At 36.9% G+C, this 23,001-nt stretch overlaps 1 protein-coding gene across 3 annotated transcripts in view; it reads right to left on the bottom strand.

Moving 5' to 3' along the window:
- OLA1 (Obg like ATPase 1) overlaps nucleotides 1-23,001 on the bottom strand; it is a 103,630-nt gene that overhangs the window by 37,965 nt on the left and 42,664 nt on the right. For all 3 annotated transcript variants that reach the window (XM_072418358.1, XM_072418357.1, XM_072418355.1), the window contains exons 5-7: nucleotides 14,259-14,434; nucleotides 2,874-2,954; nucleotides 1,033-1,130 (exon numbers count right to left, since the gene is read on the bottom strand). In XM_072418358.1, coding sequence (XP_072274459.1) covers nucleotides 1,033-1,130; nucleotides 2,874-2,954; nucleotides 14,259-14,434 — 355 coding nt within the window. The remainder of the gene's footprint in view (nucleotides 1-1,032; nucleotides 1,131-2,873; nucleotides 2,955-14,258; nucleotides 14,435-23,001) is intronic.

Raw genomic sequence — 23,001 nt, forward strand, 5'->3', positions numbered from 1 at the left:
CCCCATTGCAGGAAAAAGCCCAGTATACGCATGCCTGATCTCCTGGGATACGTGACATGTATGCATCCCAGGAGGCTCTGGTCTCCCAATTAGACTTTGCCAGAGGGGCTTCCCCATTTAAAAAAAAAAAAAAAAACAATAAATAAATGTAAACATATATGAAATTAAAAAAAAAACCTTTCATATATGTAAAATGTATACATGCCCTTATATATAAAGTAAAAATTTTGGTGATAGGTCCACTTTATTATGGAAATATGGACATGATAAAAAAAGGTTTGTCTAAAAAAATAAGTGTAACTAAAAAATATATTTTTCTAATGAGTCGTCCAATGCTGACCATATGTGTAACAGGACAATGATGTTGATAAAAAAAAAAGAATTTTCATAATGAATGTGTGCTAAAGGGCCTTTTTTTAAAACTTGATTTTACAAAAGTGATGAAACGGCAGAGGTGTTGCAGAATCTGGCTGGTTCCATAGCACACATGTTCCATCATTTAATTAGGCACCACCCTTCTGAACTCATCTACACAAAACAAGATAACTTTTCTATTATCTTTAAAGCATACAATACTCCTTTAGTGTCTTTCTGGAGCTATGCAACTTGCTGGAAAATGCACACAGCTACTGTGGTCCACAATAAATGCCAGATCAAGAGGTACCTGGTGAGACCCTATATGTTTATTTAATAGCAGCTCCCTCCCATGTAGGATTTCTTAAAAGCAGCATTTAAGTTTTGAGGTTATGTAGCTTCTCTGAGTGAGTCACAATAAAAAAGTGATAAATGGCAGCATTTAAAACAGCAGTCACTAGGTATTTCCATCACTGTCACCTATTTAATATCCTCAAAGTACATGCCCGAGCACAGCAGTGAAACCTAGTTCTATTAGTTCAATCTGGAGCTGAGAGAGACAGCCTAATAGTCAGGTATATTATGTGTTACCTGGTCGTTTCATGCTTGTGAAACATTGTCTGTGTGATTTTCCTACACAAGTGTCAGACAGAATAATACTGTCCGATAACGACTTACCACTTGTTTTTCTTGCGGATGTAGTCTTTTTCAGAGAGGTTGACTAGATAGATCATTGGCTTGGAGGTCAGGAATAAGTACTTATTTAGCACATCAATCTAGAAAGTAGAAAAAAATGGGGGACAAAAAAGGAAAAAAAAGTTTCAAAAGCTAAAATGTTGGTAAACATTAAAATTTTAAGAACTGTTAAAAACAGTTTGTTAATATATTGTCTTGGACCACAAACTATAGAGCACATACATCTGCTATACATACACATAAAGAGCAAAAACAAACCAAATGTAATAGGAATGTGGTTCCTAGTATATACTATATATTTATCAATTCTTGATGAAGTCAAGGGTTCACCCACCACCCAATTCTTATTGTAGTCCAATCATAGCAGCTAGATCTTTTTCTCTCTAAGCAGAATTGCTGCATGTCTCAAACATTTCATGGAAGACCAGTTTGAGCTACATGATATGGAAATACTACACCCTCCAGTGGATTCTCCATAGAGAGAGCACTGTGGTGGGTTCTCTGGTCGTATATTGCAGTAACCATCTGACTGGACATTGCTCTCTCTGCCAAGAACGGAGAAATAAGCGTTGCATGAAGTTGCTTTTAAATATCTGAGAAATTGTAAAAAACTGAAGATGAAGTTAATGGCCAGGTAAGCCCCCGATAAAAGCAATATCAGATTATATGGTCAAACACAGTGTAAATTCCTAAAATGTATAGTTCAGGGTCAAACTCTGGCCAGGACATTATCCGCATCGAGTTTGTATGCTACCAAGTGTGTGGGTTTCCTATGCATAACCCAGGATCCTTCGAAGCCCCAAAAAATTGCAGGTTAATTGGCTTCCAGCTAAAATTAGCTTTTGACTGGCGTAAAGACTTTAGATTGTGAGGGACATTATCATGAATTTTCCAATGTTTTTGAGTGCTGCGGAAAATGATAGTGTTATATAAATGCATATTAATTAAAACAATTATCTCTACAGAATTTATTGCTGCCTTTGGTGTGCCAAAAAACAGCCATAAGAATAGGGGGGAGGGGTAGCTGGTGATTTTTCTTTTTAATCTCTTAATTTTTATTTAAAAAACATTGAACTAAGGGGCCTCATCCTTGTGTAACCTCCAATCAGTGTTGAACGTACACTGTGACTTTTCAGACAGATCCAGAAAGCAAAGAACGGCAAAGAAAGACTCAGGATCCCTACTGTAAAGTGCATCTTTTATTTTGACATGAATTATTAAGTCCAGGTTTACTACAAGATAAAGGTTATAAATCAATATAAAGTATAGCTAATTTTCACCTTAGAATAAACATTCAGAAAGACAAAATAGTGGAGGAAAAAATTAGACTATAAAATATAAATCCTTTTCTTATTTTTTTTTTTTTTGAAAAATATTTCTTAAAGGACTCGACTAACAAAACGGGACATTCCATCAAACATTACCTCATGGGAATCTTCCAGGTCCATGTGTTTCAATGGCAGTAATTGATTCCCATGAGGGAACGTTTGATGGAATATCAGATTCCAGGTTTTAAAAATACAATCAAAAGTGTATGAATACCTCAACAAACTGAACTATAAAACGCCTTTTGCTATGGTATGTAAATTAAATGGGGGGATGTTCTGTATTCCTAACACTTCCAGGTCTAGGATGACAACGCTTCAACAGATACAGTGTATAGTGTGTGAACACTAACACTGGGACAGACAGAAGGTTGCTGGCCAGATCACCAGGGACAAATTTGGGAAATAATCTGGTGGTGAAGTTTACTTCTTTTAGAGCTAGTGTTAAGGCAATGGCAATTAGAGGAAAAAAAAGTTATATATAAATTAAAGCATTACCTCCTTGTCATTCCAATCATGGTAATAGCGGACATGATTCTTCTCATCTATTACCCAGGTTTTGACTTTGCACATTATGTCCTATGGTAAATTAAAGAGACAAAACGATAAGTTCAACAAATGACAGTAAAAGCACTCATCATGACCATAAACACTTGATTATTTCCCATAAACTCAAATATTGCATGATAGAAAAATGATTAAAAAAAGAAAGCATTTGACAACAACAAAAATAATCTTATTTTAGAAGTCACTGAGTAGGGTCCATTCACACTAGGATGTCTCACACTCACTAAGTCGTGCATGTTGGCATGTGTTTTGTTAGGACAGCTCATTGATCAAGTGTGCTACAGGTGCTACAACTGTTACTCTGTGACAGTTGTAATAGTTTAGTTCAGGGGTGTTCAAACTTTTTGCAAAGAGGGCCAAAACTGTATTCTCTCCAGCCTTGGAGAACTTTAAAAAATCAGGGCCTTGGAATCAGAGTGGGCGTGGTCCGTGCAGGTCCCGCACAGCACATGCCCACTATAATGACATAGGGGATTCCATGTGCAGACATGGGGACTCCCGTCCTGTCGATTATGCCCGCCAAGTAGTGGGCCGACAATCGCAAGGCGGTTGAGCAACTGTAATAAAATATAAAATAGCTTTTTTTGTGCACATGTATTTTATAATGTTGTCAACAGTGCTGTCGGGCCGGAAATTATTGATTTTAAGACAGGGACGCCGAACTGGTTGAAATCTGAACAAGGACCACAATTGGCCCTCGGGCCAGACTTTAGACATGCCTGGTTTAGTTCTACATTATAAATCCTAATCTACAGATTTAGCAACAAGCAATGCCTGTCAAATATTTGTAAAGGATTACTTACTTTTCACAATGTGGTAATAGCTATATATAAAGGACCTTAGACAGTCAATGTAATATGAATGTATTTACATGGCATATCTGCAGAACTGTTTAAAATGAATTTAGGCAAGCGAAATATAGAAGATGGTACAGCTTTCAGGGATTTCAGCCAATTCCAATTCATAGTGAACCATTGCCTTGGAACAAGTAAAGTCCAAAGCCAAGTACTAGGTTTTGTACCTCACAAATTACCTTTTCCTTTGTGATATGTAGTCAACTCTACTAAACCCTAACAGCTGACCTCCAGCCTAATTCTCAGGTGGACTTTGATTTTGGGGGGAATGGGGCAGAAATATTCTGATTTCTACACTTACCCACATCATAAGGATAAAAATGAATGTTCAGACATGCAGTGTTCCAATATAGTAGTTGTGGATTTCAAACAGTAGATTAAGAGCAATCTAGTTGTACCTATACAGCTGAGCACATACTTTGTACCTTTATAGTTCTTGTTCACAGGGCTTGCAGTTTGTAAAAATATGTGTATACTATAAGCTTTTCAGAAAGCAACCCTCAGCTCTATTTAAAAGATGCTAAACACAGATAATATTAGCAGGGCTGGATGTCCCATACTGCCAACAGGCTTCAACAGAATACCCATTTTTAAGTACTGTTGAAGCATATTTAAAGTGACATCCAGCATTATCACAAATCTCTGCCATCAATATCTTCAAAGTGAACCTAGCTTTGCAAATTCTTCAGCTCCAATCAGCTCAACACAGTGATTTTTTTATAAACTTAATCCTAACTGTACAGGTCATGATAAAAATTCTATTAATCCTTGTTGCCTACATAATACAATTTAATATGCCTTTATTTTTTGTTCATTTTAATTTTGGTATGTTTTTATGATGAGCTTTCCAGCCTGATCTTATGCCTGATGGTAACTGGCTGTAGCATGTTGGCAATGTAAGTCCCTTGGTATGAACTTTCTTCTTTTAGAGGCTTTCTTGGTAACTGCTGCTCTCAAATAACAAACCGCAATGGTTGCAGGTTGTATCCAGAAATCTTTTAGATAGAAGGCAGACCTCATATAGGAAGCCCCAGTAAATGCATCAGGGGTTTAATCATGCCAAATGTTGAGCAGTTGAAAAAGTAGCTCATTCACTTTAGCCCAAGAAGACACTATCCTTGAGTAAATGTCCCATAGGACATGGAAAAGGAAGCCAATAGCCCCTCCAGCAGAGCTTGCTGGCAGCAGGATAAATAACATGCAATTTATCTGGAGTATATAGATCAATATTTTAATTTATGTTTTTATGGTACAGAGTGAAATGTGAAATCTTATGGTCAATTCTCCAAATGATCTTCCCCCACTTAAAGCGTACCTAAACTCAGAGTTTATACTTTACATAGGAGGGTAGACAACCCTTTTTTTTAAAGTAAAAAAAAAAAAATGTTAGTGTTTTAAACACTTTTTTTTTTAAGGGGGGGGGGGGGGGGGCAACATCACCCCCTTAATTCTCAATTCCCTAGACGTTCAAGAATGAATTAGAGCGCAGAGCCTACTGGGATACCAAAGTCACGCATCCCGGAGGCCCTTGGCTGCTCAGAAGGGGGGGAAAAATGTGAAAAAATGGATCACCCGATCTCGGGTCTGCGCAGTGCGAGATCGGATGACATAGAAAAAAAGAAAGAAAGAAGAAAGGAGAAAATGTCGGGGCCTGGCCCTCCCTCTGCGCCGGACTGAAGATGACGCAGGACCCGATGGAAGAAACATCCTAACGGATAGACTGATTTTCGGGATTGAAGGTGTGATTTTTGTATTTGTTTTGGGTGAGTTTTGGGTTTACTTCTGCTTTAAGAAGTATCCTCTACCAAAACTTTCAATTTCATAGATCAGAACCAGCTAAGAAGTGTCTTATGCAAATTTCTTCTATAAGGCATACCTACCCAGCAAACCTTTTAGTTTTGGTTCTGGCTAATAGAAATAGCCACTATACAGAGGAACATAAATCCATGAGGTTTGTGTGGTGGTAGAGTAGGTCAAGAAACAAAAAGTATTTAGTTTTAGGATGCCCCGCAAAATATATTTAAATAACTAATAAAACAATTTCATATTTATTCCCTAAAACCCAATTCAAAAAGATGAAAAAAATATATTCATAAAAACCCACTAAAAATTATAAACACACAAATGTTATGTTTCTTCCTAAATTATTATATGCATAAACAAACATTAAAATAACAATAAATACACAAAATGGTGCAGCGTCAATACAGAATGCAGAAATCATCACACAGCTCTGCATGCAATAAACAAACACTTATTAACGCGGCCTGTGAGGAGAATATGAGAACAATGAAAAGAGACCTTGATTCAATAGCCAAAGAAACAGATACAGAGATGATTATTGGCATGGAAAGCTCTGTGAAATGATGTCTGCTGTGCCAAACATCCCCTTTTATAATCTTTTTTTTTTTTTTTTGCCAAAAATCGTTTCCCTGCCCCCTTCTGCCACCCAGCCTGCAAAAAGTGAGCCAAGCCAAAGCCTCCATTACACAATGGCAAGTGGCTTGCTCTGCTGACCCCTAACCAGCTGCATTCAGGCTTGGAACATCTCTCTCGGCAGGAAACCTAAAGGCCTTCTAGTTAGCAGGCTAGTGTGCATTCAGGAGTAGTAACTGCAGGAAAAGCCCGATGCGCTTTGTTTCTGTGGCCTTTATTCACAAAAAGATTAATCGTCTGTGAAATGGAAACTGCAAACAGCAAGTGACACAAAGTGATCCCTTCGAGTCTTCCCTGATCAGTTCTTGCCGTTGTACATCTCAAAGCTGCATGTGGCTGGGTCCTCTGTATAAGCAGATGTTAATCAAGAAGACTGCTCTGACGGGTCAAGCTAGACCCTCGCAAAGATAGCATATTTAATGCGTGAGGTTAGCTTTTGTTAGTAAAAAATCAGGATAGGTTTTTTCCTTATTTTTATAGCAAAACATGAAGGATTCTATTTATGTTTCTTAGTGATTTAAAAATGTTTATAACAAAATAATGTTTATACCATCCAATCAGAAAGACCATTTTTTTTATCCTGTACAGTACAGAATGTTCCTACAAGCAAGTTTTTGGTGGTGAAGAATAGGACCCAGATAGGTTGCTAAAGGAAAAATATTGGAAAGCAAAGCATAGAATTGATTTTAAGAGTATGCATAGTAGATTTTTATGTTATAATAGATTAAAAAAATATAAAAATTTTTTCTTTTCATTAGATAATTTAAAATTTATAACAGGAACATTGCATATTGAGGAATAAAGACAGAAGGAGGCACTCTAGTCTCCTTTTTACAGGTTTTCCTTTACATCATTGCCTGCTTTGCTGCTTAAGCTGAAATTTAGCCACACAAGATAATGAGCCAGAGCATTTCTCACCCGTTATATGTACAAGATCTACATAAATAAGTGTACCAAAACATAACAAAAGAACTATTTTAAGTTGTCATATATAGTCGCACCCTTGCCTAGTTTGACCAAATGTGATGCCCAGGCATGGGGCCAAGGCATTTTGAGTTAATATAATATATTACAAAGAGTGTTTGTAATTGCATGCACAAATGTTTTCTCTGAAAAATCAGTGGGAGGATTTGCTTCTTCTGCTCCATGAGTTAGAAAAATTAGGAAAGGAAGTTGCGTGTGGCTATGAATCGATTTCCACTTATTGAGTTTTTAAGAATAAGTCTCTGGGGGGGGGGACTTCCAATAGCATAGCTAATTTACTACACCCCAGGGACGGGGCTCCCCACAGATTTTAACAAGTAAGGGGGATTGCTAAAACTTTTTAATGAAATCCAACATGTTCTGCCTAAAAGAATAATCACTTTTACTCTCGCCGTTGCAAATTTTCACTCACAAAAAAATGTTTAAAAGTGGCTAATGTAACACCGTTTCCTGCAAGGAGGAGATCAAAGTGCTATATTACAAATGCATTATGATTAAAAAAGCACTGTGCAGCCTTGCTATTAAATGTTCTTTAAACCCTAAAAGGCTTCCCATAGATCTCCCTTGGCACTGCATATACAACCTTTGACAAGTAATGTAGACCATTTTTATTCATTGCCTAAAATTGTAGGCAATTATGTGCGTCATACTGGCCACCTGCAAACTCTGAATGCCTACTCTGGTTGTCAGTTCAAGGAAGGGGAAAAAAACCCTAATGTCGCAGGGGATTAATCTATGAAGAGAGTCCTCCTTAATAGCTTCAGCAGGTGAAATGGCCCAGCTGGTTACTGCGATGAGTGGCCAGAAGCAGCTTATGTACAGACATGCAACAAGACTTCACATAAGTATAAAAAAAAAAAAAAAATAAAAAAAAAAAAAAAAACAATAAGAGTCACATGAACAGACTGAATTTGCTTTGCTTGATCTGTGTTAGCAAACTAGTACTGGAAATGACAATAAAAGGAAAATTTGTGCATGATATGCAGCACATAAATTTGTATAAATATCAGGTTTTCAGGCATGTTGTGGATCAAAAAAATGTAAGAATTTATCTTTATTTATAATACTGATGTTGTCACTAAAAACAACCAAAAGATTTCATTTTAACAGGCTTGAAACAAACCTTGATTTATGCTCTTATGTAAAAGGGTTTTTTTCTTTAAGATGATCAAAACAAATGTTTTGTCTTTTTTATTTTTATTACTCTTTTTATTTCATTTCCTGCACCTTCAGTCTCTACTGCTGGGGAGGTAAAGACTGAAGGGGAAACTTGCAGTCTCCTGGGATATCCTATCCCAGGAGCTTGAAGGCTTCTCCTTCTATGCATGCCCAAAATCGGGCACTGCGTCATCTGGGGCTTTCCTTTAAAAAACAAGTGCTCAATCGATTTGAGAACAGTGGTGTGGGATCAAACAGGGAGCCCAAGAAAGAAGACGAAAGTCAAGACAGCGCAGGATTCTCTGGGTTCAGTGACTACACAGATCGAAGGCCTTCAAAACTAAAATTTTCTTTTTTGTTAAATGGATGTCCCGCTTTAATAAACTTATAAAAGTATAAAGATCAGTAACTTTACAACTACTCATACAAGTATGATCCAGGTAGCCAATCCTAATTACTGAAGCGGAAGGTTTGATTTACACAGTCGAGTAAAGAACCCAAATTGGATAAATGGGTAAGGGGGATTTTTAGAGTAGCAAAAAAACTCAATTATAATATTAAAAGCAAGAAATTTTTTAACCAAGTAGTAATAAAAATGTCCATTTATCATAAACATCTTATATGCATATCCACATTTTAAAAACCTATATTGGGGCCTAAAGAGGCACTAGACACATATAACCTGCTATGTAGGATGCTTGCTAAAGCCATATATTATTCCAAAAGATTTTTACAGTGCTCCAATTTTGGACATAAAACAATCACAGTTCTGTTGTTGACCAGTTTTTATTGGTGGTAAATTAGAAATATAGCAGGCATCTGTAAAACAATATATATGTATATATTCGCAGACAGTTTATATATTCTTTACAGAGTTTACATAGTCTTTAGTTATGTGGTCTGTAATTAGTCAGTTTAGATCATATACAAAACTTTTTTTTTTTAATTTTCAGGGAAAAGAGTTTATGCTCACTGAACCTGAGCCTTTTACTATTTAGGTATAAAGCTTTAGGTTTTCCTTGCATGCTGGTGGGTGAACAGCACAAGGAGAGCAACATGGTAAATTACCAGAATATTGTAAATTCCTATCTCACTCACCAGTTAAAAAAAATTTTTGTTGGTCTGAGAGAGGTGATACTTATAAGCAGATTCGAGGCTGCAGTTACCAGCAAATGTGTCACTATATAATCTCTGTTGTTACAACTTTACCATACTATTAAAAACAAAAATGACTTTAAAAAATGACCTTCATGGAAGAAAACAAAAAACTAGGTGAACCAGTAAAAGATGGGATGAGTAGCATGTGAAGGAATTTTCATTGCTAACGAGAGACTTACTTTGTTTCTTTTCCCCGTTCATTACGAGCACTGTTGGAAGGTGCCTATTATGCATTGATTTACGTGGTTTGTAATAGCTTAAACTGTCAGAATCTAATAAGGGTGTTAGTTTAGAAATGAATTAAAAATTCAATACTTGGTCAGCAAGGGGCACAGATGCCCATTTGAAAAAAATGTCATTGCTCACGGAAAATGCATGAGTATTTGTAATATATAACATCATTTAAATCATAGTCAACAGGTTACTTCAAAACAGTATCAAAAGAAAATATTTGGTAATATTTTTTGGAACTAGGGTGGGTACCTCCTGAGAATTTATGTGGAATATATGCAGTGTCTTAAAACACAGGTCCACCTACTTTACATAAATTTTAAGCATCGGAGTTGAAACCTTTGACAGATATCAGAAACTCATTAAAGTAGAAAATAAAAAATAAAATATCAATCTGTGACAAAAACTTTGTTTTCTTCTGTGCATGGGGGGTGGTCTAGCTTCTAAGTGTCCTCACTAGTTACATGGCAGGCCTTTTTTTTTTTTTTTCTTTTTTACCCATTTTTTCTTTAACTTTATTGTTATCTCTAAACAAAAATGACAAAATATCATAGCTTGTTCAACTTTTATTTATGAAGTTTAAACTGCAGATTGTAGTAAGTCCTATTACAGGAATGTAAAATCAATAGATCTACTGGCAAAAGAAAATACATTTTATTTTTAATGGTGGGGGTGAAAAAATGCTGGTTTTATTAGTACCGTTGCCAATGCCAGTAACGATCAAATGATGGTTAGGTGCATGTAAACCTTAAAATACTTGGGGTTCAGTATAAACCTCAGTGCTGTCCCAGAAATGGCACAAAGGGGCCTCAGGAACATTAAAGTTGTTCTTATATACGTTTTTCCTGGCTTGGTGTGAAATGCTCCCTTCGCCTCTTAAGCCTCACTTCTAAGGCTATGTACACACACGTCAGATGATTCTCGTCCGATAATCGCCTCAAGGCTGCTATCAAGGCTGGACGAGAATCTGGAGTGTGTACAGTGCTCATCGTCCATCCTGGCGAATCCACGGATGACGAGCGAGGATCGATTGTAATGAAAGACAAGGGGAAAGAGCTCAGCAGTATGCTGCTCCATCGTTCTCCCCCTCCTCATAGAGCAGAACAGTGATGTATGTACAGCGCTCGTTCATGCATCTTTAGTCGTTTTAGTCTCGTGTTGTTGGAAAGGATTGTGAAATTATTGCACATGTGTACCCATCCTAAGAATCATAAAGGGTCAGGTTAATAGGCCAATAACAAAACCAAGCATTTGTACCCTTTTGTACAAAGCAATAGATAGCTGAAAATGAGGGTCATAAATGAAAAAAAAGACAATGCAATTAATATTTGCCAACAAAGCGCATTAATGTTATTAGACATCACAGTCTATCCATGGGTGGGATACATATACATTCAGAATACATTTATAGTAATCCTTAAAACAAGCTTTATATGTTACTGGCAATTTTGGAAAATAAAGCCGAAAAGATTGCCTTTAATCCTAAATAGGAACAGAAGGTTACAAAGTAGCCGATTTACCAAATTGTCTTCTGTAAAAAAAAATAAAAACAAACAGAAAATGTTAATAAAAAAAAAAAAAACACACAGGAGAACATTCTGTAAAAGAACTCTTGTGTATATTGCTATAAATATTCACCTAATTGACACCAAATAATCTGAGGCATCAACAGGATAACCTTAAAAAGTGATCTGAACGTTACATTGAGAGCAGAATTGTGGAAGAGCTCTTTCATTAGCTCATCACAGTGACCTGCAGATGGAAGCAGAGAAAGCATCTTCTCTCTAATGACTTTAAGTACGAGTGGCCTTTGACCAGTGATCATGTTAAAACACACAAAGAATAATGAACTTCTTGTGCATTTTAGTTCTTCACAGTTTACAGAATGATTTAAAGAGTGTGAGCTTGTACATGTATATTTACATGTATATATAGTGTAAATATATATATATATAGTATATTTAGTGTGTCTTTTCACACCACTAACTAAAAATACATTGTGCAGTGCTAAGGTTAGCAAAGGTGGAGTTAAATTTAAACATTGGACCCCTAAGAGAAACGGATTGGGTTAATAAAGTTTAATGCAAAAATAGCTGCATGGAATATTAGTCATAAAATAAGTGATTCAATTAGAGCAATGAGATCAGATAACCAGTGTTTACATGCAAAATGTTGCCAGCTTTCACATTATAGTCTTAAGCTACGTACACACGTCAGATTTTTATCGCCCGATAATCGGCATCGGCCAATTATCGGGCGAAAATCTGCCGTGTGTACAGTCGGTGTCGTCCATCGTCCGGACGACCGACCTGCCGGATCCACGGACGATGGACGACAACCGATCGTAATGAAAGTGAAGGGGAGAGCGCGCAGCAGGGTGCCGCTCCGTCGCCCTCCCCTCTCCATAGAGCATGAACGGTTCATGCCGTTCATGCATCGTGCACTCCCTTGTCTTGTCGTTGGAAAGGATCGTGAAAGATCCTTTCCAACGACAAAAATTGGCAGTGTGTACGCAGCTTTAGCATTAAGCAGTATGTAGCTAGATAAGAGAATAGCTTTAGGTGGCCCTGTCACAGTTATACAGGGTGAATGCAGAATGCACGCTTTTTTCCAAGGCCAACACTGGGACTCAGGCTTGGTTTACACAGACATCATTTGATTATTTCAATCATCCTTTTGGTTAAGCAAAAAAAAAGAAAATAAAGAAAATAAAACCAACTTTAAGTAAACACATTTAATAAGCAATTTACATGTTAAGAGATGTTGGCTTTATGTGAACAGCTCAGCTCTTACTGTGTTGATTGTTCTCTGTTTCAGTTCTCATCTTTCTACTGTTACATATATATCGATAATAAAAATAAAATAAAAATTAAGTGATACCAGATCAGCGGACAGTCGCACAAACAAAACTGACCTATGACTCGGGTATACCTCAGGAATAACAAATTGCACTGTTCTGATTGCTATTGGTTCAACTTAGACCACTGCCCTGAATGTCCTACTTAGAAACAGTCAAACTTTTTGATATTGTTTGATAATCAAAAACCGCATAATAATACAATTCTGAGGATAACTGTGTGCGCAATAACATGAATATAAAAGAAATGCATATGTGTCTTTTCAATTTGCAAAAAGATCCCCACATTTTTGGCATCTATGCACTGTAGATCAACAGGCAGCTGGACAGACAGACGTATCAAACAGCTGAAGGGATGCTTGCAAACGATCACTTTAAAGCCATTGTAATTGAACAGAAAAGACGTGTCACAAGTTCCTTAGACACAGCTGTAGAAACTGCAGCTGGTGAAACATTAATATGTAGTACAGCTTCCACATTATTCAGAAATAATGGATTTAAAATGTGTAAAAGTCTAACAAACTTGATGAGACGTATTTAACAAAGCACTGGGGAAACGCACTGCTGTACCTACATAAAACTAAATCTGTTCGCTTGCAACGGGCTATTATATTTGGCACCCTGTAGACAAGTGAACATGCTGAAGTGTGCACACCCTGACAGCAGAATGAGCTTGCATGTCTTTGGGTACAGTGGCTGTACTGTAAAGCCCTAAGATTAATAACTTTTTGGTCTAAAATTAAGGGAGGGATGGGGCAAGGTGTTATTACATACTAATAACATAAAAACTGTGTGATTTATTCATAATGAGCATGTTAACAGAGCATTAATATTTCATTAAGACTGAACTCTAGGCTGGTGAGAAAGTTACTGTTGGGGTGGGTCTATAATATTTTGCACCAAATGCTGGCTCAATTGTAAATTTTTTGCATATATGGTGCAACAGAAAAAAAGTCCAATATGCAGAGTACACACATAGATGTCAACAGTCATCTCCACTGCCCTCACAGGATCTTCTTGGTCAAGAGTTTTGTTTTTTGTTTTTTGTTTTTTTACAATGCAGTGAATGGCTGTCTTCCATTTATAAATTACATTTTACATGTACCTGAACTATGGTGTGTTCTCCTCTGATGCAGAATTGAATACAAAGCTTTATTTATTTATTTTTACTAGTCACATTTTTGGGCTTGATAAGTTCTAGAGAGGATACACTTTCAATCAGTGAAGCTGGGTGATCCAGCAAACCTGGAATGAATTTCTTCAGGTACTTGCTATTTGCTAGTAAATGTTTTCAATCCTAGACAAAATCCTAGACTAAATTCACTGATGAAAGTGCACCCTCCTATCCAGCCTGGGAGAGCTTTAATAAAAGAGGCCCTATAAGTCAATTTTGCCTTCTTGATTTTGTCTGAATCAGTTTTCCAGACTACAAACACAGTTGATCATCAAGTGTAACACCTGCTCCACAATTTCAGTAGCTTCAGGGATGCTCTTGAGATGCATCACCTAATGCCCTATAGGGTGAAGAAACTTCAAGAGAGTATCGGCAAACTAACAGAGCAAGTTTTAAGTAAAAGTTCTGTAGGTTTTAAAATTAGGTGGAAAGGTGCAGAAAACATAGGTTGTTTTTATACTTACATATTCTGGTTTTAACTTTTTGTCTCCTCCTCTCACAGCTACTTTTTCTAGCTTATCTATGGCAGCAATAATCATTTCTTCATCCTTCAAGCGCAGTTCCTCGTGTATGATCTCAATATCACGCACTGGGTTGACACTCCCTTCAACATGGATGATGTCATCGTCATCAAAGGCACCTAAAACAAAAAATTATGAAATGCTTTAAGAAAAACGCACAGAACCTAGAACACTGCATTTTTTCTAAAATACAAAATAATCACAATGCAATACCAAAGACAATGCTGCCACATGAAACAAATTTCTTTAGACTTTTGAATAGAATTCTACTTTTTTTCTTAAAGTAAAGTATGGAAGGGTTTTTAATCCTTATCAAGTTTATTTAACATCTGAAGTACTACACCCATTATAATGGAACTTACACAGAAGTTATTTGGTACTTTTCACTTTCTAAGACACCAGTATCAATGGTATTAGGTACTTTTCACTACTTTTCACTTTCTAAGACACCAGTATCAATGTTCTCCCCAGACCCTTTTAGCCGGGGTGCAGCACTTTTCAGTAACAACCCGGTAATTTTTGGGTGGTTCCTGAAAAGCTGAGTCACAATACAGGGGCCACCACCTGCCTAGAGCTTCTTCCTACTTGGCTTAAAAACATTTCTGGGCAGAATACCAAGTATACATATTTTCAATGCAGAGAAAATAAAGACGATGCCATTGATGATTATATTCTCAAAATACTAAATCCCTGGGCCTGTGTAGACTTTGAAGAAGACCTATCTGTAAAAGATAATGTAAGCTGCCATTGCGGAACTCATTCTAAAGAAAGCCATTTCCTGCATGTAAGGTTGATTTTTTGGTTGAAGACCTAATCCTGGGTCAGTGATTTAGAAGGTAATAAAGGCAGAGGATCAGATCATCAAGCAAGCTGCTTTTTTTTATTCAGGTTATAAACAGCATTTTACATAATTTCCTGTCAAAGGCCTATTATAAATCACCTCCCAGATTAGCACGCTTGTTATGGATGCTCAATTATTGTCTCTTAAATGATCAATGGGGCTAGTGAAAGTTTTGTAATCAAATCAGCAGAATGAGTTCTGCTCTATGGAAAGGGAAGGACACACAAAGAGTGGGGGAGGACAAGTGGAATGTGCCCTACTGTAGGACCTAAAAAGTTCCTGGTAATAATGGCCATTTTTTTAGCAAGCCAACAAAGTAAATTATATTTTGGGACATATATATCAAAATGAGATTTACACAAACGATTACCTTCAGCAATGCAAATCTACTGTCTTTACAGGGATTTAAAAACTGGATCCTTTAAAGGTACAGCCTGGAAATAAGCAAAATGAGAGCTTTTGTCTTTCTAAATAGAAATATACAAAATATTTCACAGGAGGCCTCACATTTGGCTTTAAAACAGTCATACATTTTACCCGGGCTTCTATTGCTGGATAGAACAAATAATGGCACGTAGGCCAGCTGCAGAAAAAGGTGTCAAGCGTCAACGACATGATTTAAGCTCAGAAAAGAAACAAAACATTCGCTGATACCCAGATGTATAGCATCCTGTCATTAAACAGTAAAATGACAAGTACTAAATAAATACAATCCCAAATTACCCACTCTCCCCCACATACCCCCTCCTAGGAACTAAAGTTAGGAGAAATGATATGATCATTTCGGCAGGCCTGAGTTTCCATGGAAAACTGGGATTGGCCTGAAATCATCTGGCAGACCTCTTCCCCAGCTTCATTCTACTTTATCACTATGGTTCTGACCGTGATTAGATAATGAACCACTCAGACACACAATTTACACAGCGGCTAATTTCATCGGCCTGATTTGAGGGTATGGTTTTGAGGGGGCCATCAGAGGAGCTGGGGAAGGTACATTTGTCATCTGTGAGTGACAAGCACTCACAATGTGAACAAAATGGTGCTGGCCCTTGTTAGGAGCACACGCTATTAACACGCATTTAAAGTGCAGCAGAAGCCATAATTTGAAATTGCCAACTGGAAACGTAAGGGTAGAGCAGGCAGATATTACTGAAGTATGTGTGCTGACTTTCACGCTCTTGTCATGACATGATGGGGCAACATGCTAACAAGGCTTTATGCAAATAACAGTGTCAAGGAAAAAAGTAATTATAACAGGGAAATAAGAGACTGCATTACCTCCACAAACACCAAGGTTTACATTGAAATAGGTCTAAAAATTACTGACAATCATCTTTTTGCCACAGAAACATACACATATGCTGGGACTTGAATGGGGAAATGACGTTTGGGCACAACCTAAACGCTCACAAATGTAAGCAATCTAGGGAAAGCCAGAGTATTCTACAAACTCAAAATTAGCTCTGGAGGAAAGAATTGAAAGAAAGGAGAAGACTGGTGTTAGCTGTCAGCTAAAATGGCTTAACAATGGAAGTACAATGCAAGAATACATAACCATGATTATTAGAAGTGTATCAAATCGCAATAAAGAAAGCTTGATCTAAATATTTCCAGCAACCATAAATGATCCACATATGTAAAAGTTGTATCCCATATATTAGCTTGTTCTTTTAGACCTGTTGAACTTTCATGTACTTGATGACCATCTAGACCGGGGGTGTCAAATTCAAATACACAGAGGGCCAAAATTAAAAAGTTAGACAAACTTGAAGTTTATTGAAAAAACGGAAGTTTTTCCTTCTCATTAGATAAAAAACCGAGAGGTCGCTGGTCTATAGACGCGAGTGATGCCGGGTATTGTAGTAGCGGCACTAATTCAATGCAGCGGAGGGCTAGCTGCAATTCATATTATAAATCCTTTGGGGGGGCAAAAAAAATTCCTTAAGGGGCCAGATTTGGTCCTCGGGCCAGTGTGCGACACCCCTGATTTAGGCCAAGGCTTCCAATCAAGTCCTTAATGGATACATAAAAGCCAAATTTTGATATCAGTCATATTCTAGCCCTTCATAAAACATTCTTCACTTCACTTACTGGAACTTACTGGAGTTGCAGATCTAAACACCTACAAGTAAGTAAAAACCTACAAGTACCAAGTCATGAAAAGAACCCTATCTGTATGGAATGGCACCAGACTAGGGCTACATACACACGTCAGATGATTGTCATCCAATAATAACCTCAGGGCTAGTATCAGGCGAGAATCTGGCGTGTGTACAGTGCTCATTTGATGTCATTGATGGATCCACGAATAATTGTAATGGGAGTGAAGTGGAGAGAGCACAGCAGGGTGCCACTCCGTCTTTTTCCCCCCTGCCCTTTCCATAGAGCAGAATGGCAGAATCGTGAAACATCCTTTCAAAGGACAATTATTAAACGTATGTACGAAGCCTAAAACCATAAAGATATCACTATTATCTTAAAAATCCTGCTACCTTTACAACTATCCCAAGACGGAAAATACCTGGTACTGGTGTGACAGTAGTCTATCAGTTGTGTGCACAGAATTATTCAACATGCGTTGGAGTGCACAACATGAATTGTATAAAATCAGCACTTCCATTTCAAATGATGGGTTCAAATAGGACTGTTGGTATGCCTAATGGGGATTGCCTTTGAAATGTCAATGCGGACAAATCTAGCAGGAGGACTCCAGCTGAGGTCTGGATCCAAGGAACTGGAAGGAAAAATAACACCTCCTTGAACAGGAAGATCACACCATAGCAGGTGTGAGGTATGGGGTTTGTGCATGAAAGCAGCTACTTAAAAGACTTTTCCAATCATCCTGCCTGGTGTATAAACATACCTGCTATCTGATGACCCCCAAAGGAGCCAGAGGACTTGCCTCCAATGCAACAGTATTGGAGAATATCAGCGGGCACCTGTGAGCAGTGTATTTCCGGAAGTGGGAGGACACATGAGTAAGGCCAGGGGTCCTGGAGATGTTAAAGAAGAGACAACAGCCACAAATCGCTTTCTTATCCTCTTAAATACATCCTATGGCGCTTAGACCTCTCCCCAATCTCTCTCTTACTTACTCTTTTTCTCTCCAAAGTTTACTTGCCTAGATAATAATATACATTTGGGAAAATTGTATTTTGTTTTTGTACTATTTACGGATGGGAGATGACTAGCACAATGGTATGTAAACCCTAGCAATGCGCCTAACTTTGTTCCTTTTTGTCTGCTAATAGAGCATATAAAGTAGAAGGTTTTCTATCGTTCTAATTAGAGGCAAGCAGTCCAGGGTGACAATAATGCCCCTCCATACATACAAGTCATAAGGGATTGTTTCCACCATAGGACTCAAAAAAAACCCGCCATCAAAACCAAAGACTGCTAAGCTGAAATATTTAATTTTTTCCTAGGTTTCCATACACTTTAAACTTGCAAGGTACCATGCCTAATATTTACAACTTTTGTGTTTATTCCCAGTTTTTAAATGCTTAAAAACCCAATTATTTAAACCAAAAAAAAAAAGCTATCTTGTTACGTCTTGCAGCTTCCTTACTTTACCCAATGTCAAGATCTTATGACTGTATGTTATGTATTCATGTGAACAGAAACACTACACTTACTTGCAGGCTATCATCAACCAATTCATTCTCTTGCTTGAAATCAAGTCATCCAATTACTCCTTGACTAATCAAGGCTGTTTTGGCTTTTGCTTTTTTTCAAAGGTACTCAACAGCATAAACAGTTCACTTACAAGAAATGGAAAAGGGCTAATCAGCGGAATTATTGTTTTGCTGCTGTAATTTGTGGCATTTAAATGTAGGTGCTGATTGGACTGAAAGTTTTATAATATTGCATGAAAAACTAGTTGATATAAATGTGAGACCTCCTTTGTCTGCCACAAGCCAAGACGGCAGCTTAATAAAATATTGGTGCGGACGGCGAGAGAAGCTTCTTATACTGAAATATGTATAAGATAAAAGAAAGTTCCAGCTGTAACTACACAAAGCCTGATTTATTATTAGGGGCAAGTTCAAGAGAAGCTGAAGCCACATCAAGAATCCCATAATTTTTTCAACATCCCCTGCATGTAATTGGAAGGTATATGTGAACATAGGTAGAAGTTATTAAGTACAGGGTAATAAAAAGAACCTTCCACCTATGTTAGCTTGTATCTCCTTTTCAATAGATTTTTTTGAGTTTTTTTAAAAATAAAAAGCATAAGACAAAGTAAAACATGGATAGCAGTTTGCACAATAACAACAAATTATCAACAATACAACTAAAATAAAATATCAAATAAAAAGGAAGGAAAATCTATGGACACATGACAAGGGGGATGGGAAACATAGCTGCACAAATCAATTACCAAAATATTATACACCATAATGGGTATAGGACTTTAGTACAGTATTATCTTAGATGGTCATCAGTGTACAATCAAAGGAGGGTGAAAAATAATCCATGGGGAGCAGACCTGATCAAACTTGTGTCAAACCGCATTGCACAGAAATTTTAGCAATATGGATGGTACAATGAGCATGTATCTTTGTATCTAATGTGAGCTCCAGGGCTGTCAGTCTTATCCTTTTTTCACTATCTGCCTAATTACAAAGAAAAAGTATGCGCCTGGCAATTAGGTAACCTAAAATGTATGTATGTTCCACATCAGGGACAACATTGTGAACAAAGATAAGGTTGATGACACTGGAACCTAAAGCTTTAAATGCAAATTAGCATACCTTTATATAGTAGTATTTGTCCTAAAACTACTCAACCTGCTCCCAAATTTACTCCATTTTAATGATAGCAGCAGTTATAGTGTTTTTTTTTGTTTTGTTGTTTTCTTTTCTTTTTTATGTGCATTCTAAATTCCATTCTGAGGAATTCTCTTCACTTGATGATGTAGAGTCACACACAAAGTTTTTAGGGGGCTCAAGTTAACTGGTGTTCTTTTTAAATGCTGCATTTTCTATTTAAATGCAAATGCGTGTGTTAAAAGGAAAAGGCAGCATTTGAAAACACATACCAGAATTTGGCCTGCTTTGCGTACAGCTGAAACGCACATGCTGTGTCTGAAGAAACAGCGCAACAAAGTCAAGCACAACCTCTAAACTGCCATGTGTGCTGATAAAAATCAGAGCCATTTTGACTTCCAAGTTAATGTCTTGATTTTTGTGTACCAAATACATGTCAAATGTAGAAAACATTCCTATGTAAATCTCATTTTAGGCAGATCTCCTCAGAAGAGATGTCCCACTGAAGAAATCTCCTTAACTGCTGATCAAGTGTCAACTAGAGATTTTACATCATTTCCTAAACACAAAGTCAAATAGAAAATCTGAATCTCACCAATGGGAACAGAAATCAAGAAAAAAAATGGCAGAGATTTCTGCACCTTAGCTATAGAACAACAAATTACCAGGAATATGGTAATTCCGGTAAAACCACCAACCTTTCGGACCACTAAATTCATGATTTTAAATCCCCCAGACCATTAATATGAATTTAAAAAAAAAAAAAAGATAAATACATTTGTAAAATAATGATCCTCCTCCTAATGGTGCCTGAAAAGGACTGTGGAGGCTCTAATTCATTGATCAGCTTACAGTTGAGTGAAGTATTACTATTGTTACTATTATCATTAGTTGCATTATCTTTGGTATTACTAAAGAAATGCTAAACATTTGTTTGCTTTTTCTCACTCAATATGGGTTTATTTCATTCGAATCTAAGACCCAACAAGAAATGATAGTTATCAAAGTCAAACTATTTGATGCCATAAAATATAACAGTTAAAGAAAATACACAGTTAAGGTCATACATTTACGTAAAAAAAATAACATCTGAGAAACAAACAATTAGAATAAAACAAGCAGATGAGAATCGGAATTTGCAGAGTGGGGTGACTGTTGTAATGGTAAAAACAATACTAAAACGTACGGCTCCGCAATGGTTACTTCATACAACTTAACACTACACTGACGTCACGCTGCGCCTCCCTTGATTTTCTGTTTCTAGTACAGTTTGTGAATTGAGTGCAATATAAAGACGAAAATTGTCATTCAGAAGATAAGAATATTAGAATATTATTTTTGTTTTATTAATAAAACCTAAAAATTGCAAATAATGTCCAAATTTCTCTGTGGACCACTAAAATTTTCTCGTGGACTACCAGTGGTCCATGAACCACTGGTTGGCAACCACTATGATAGCCAGCTCCTTTCTGTTATTTCACACTCTAGACACATTGCTTCTCTCTACTGGGGTTAGATATCCTGGTGGAACATTAACACAGTAGAAATATTAGGTTTAAAATGCTTTAAGACCTAGCAAAATAAAGATTGAATACATCCTTTAGTATGTCAAATAATCAAAGTAAGCTGCCATGTCGCAGTACAAACTGGTGTGTGGGTACATGAAGATTTGGTAGCCTGAATGGTTTGTGGCAATGCTTTTGATATGTAAAATACACACACACATCTCAACGGAATTAGGCGATCACTCAATCAAAATGACACCAGTTTAACACCAAGTAAATTCCTTTTCTGGGATATCAACCTGCCCAGTTTGCAGAAGATTGTGAATCAATTTTAGCTGCTTCGGTGGAAATAAAAGCAACTACAGTTGGACAAGAGGGGCAACAGCAGGCCAACCCATAAAGAGGAAATAGTTTTAGCTGGTCCATTTTTCTCTCATTCTTCATCCTTTGTCTTGCATTTTGATATTGCCTCTACCACTACTGGTACTGTACAGTATCATAAGGTGGTACCTGCATCCCACTCAGGTTGCACAGGTAGCACAGATCCTCCAGAATGGTCATTTCTTGCCAGTTTTTTACACAGTGTATATCTATCTTCATATTTTAGGGATGTAAGGGGAAAAAAACACACTTTATTTTATGATATTTTGTGCAGCAATGGTGCACACAGGAGAGAATGTTTTTTATTTGTAAAATAGACCAAAATGACAACATATCACCATGTTTACTGTATTGAATTGTACCCTTGTAATGTATTGCCAAGTTTTTTTTTTAAATTCAGAGCCCTGACCTTGACTATGCCAGCACGTCCATCTTTGAAAGGTGTACCCACATATACTTTTAGCTTTTCAATTTCTGTTTCAGCAAGGTGTGAGCGGGTACAAATTGTGTTCCATAATTCTGTCTGTCCTTTGAATCCTACCAACTTTAAAAAACAAATGCTAAACGTAACGGGATGTTCAGGCAATAAGACACAAAAATTATTATTAAACACAGTATTAAATTTATAGGATTAAGTTCATAGTAATGTCACAAATAAAACTAAGCACTGTTACTTGTTTTTACTGTCGTGTATAGACATTAACTGTAGCCATGATGCCAACACTTATTTTCCCCATTTTCTGTAATCAGTCTGAAACTTTTATATGGCCCAGCAATTTTGTATATCTGTATAGATGTGCACTGAAATCTGTCAAAATCTACATTTTTTTTTCTACATTTTTTGCCTAATGTGTCACTGAGAAACTGCAGTGACACATTAGGCAACACATACTTTGGTAATAAAAGTATTTTAGGCTTTCCATAAACATTTGGATATTGACCACTGTAGGGATTTGGCAACCAGAGCTACAACCTGTAATGACTGAAAGGCAGTGTGAAAAATAAGCCTGTGTCCTCGTTTTGTGTTGTAAAACTCTATTAAAGTTGTGTGACAATGGTTACATGAACAAAAAATTAGTCTACTGATCCACTTATTGCTCATACTTTGGTGATATTGTAGTTCCAGCAACAGTTTGACTCATTTGAAAAGCAAAAACAAGGACAAAGAATTCAAGTAAAATCCATAAATT

Source organism: Pyxicephalus adspersus, chromosome 7, assembly GCF_032062135.1.
Source record: "Pyxicephalus adspersus chromosome 7, UCB_Pads_2.0, whole genome shotgun sequence".
Classification (NCBI taxonomy): domain Eukaryota; kingdom Metazoa; phylum Chordata; class Amphibia; order Anura; family Pyxicephalidae; genus Pyxicephalus; species Pyxicephalus adspersus.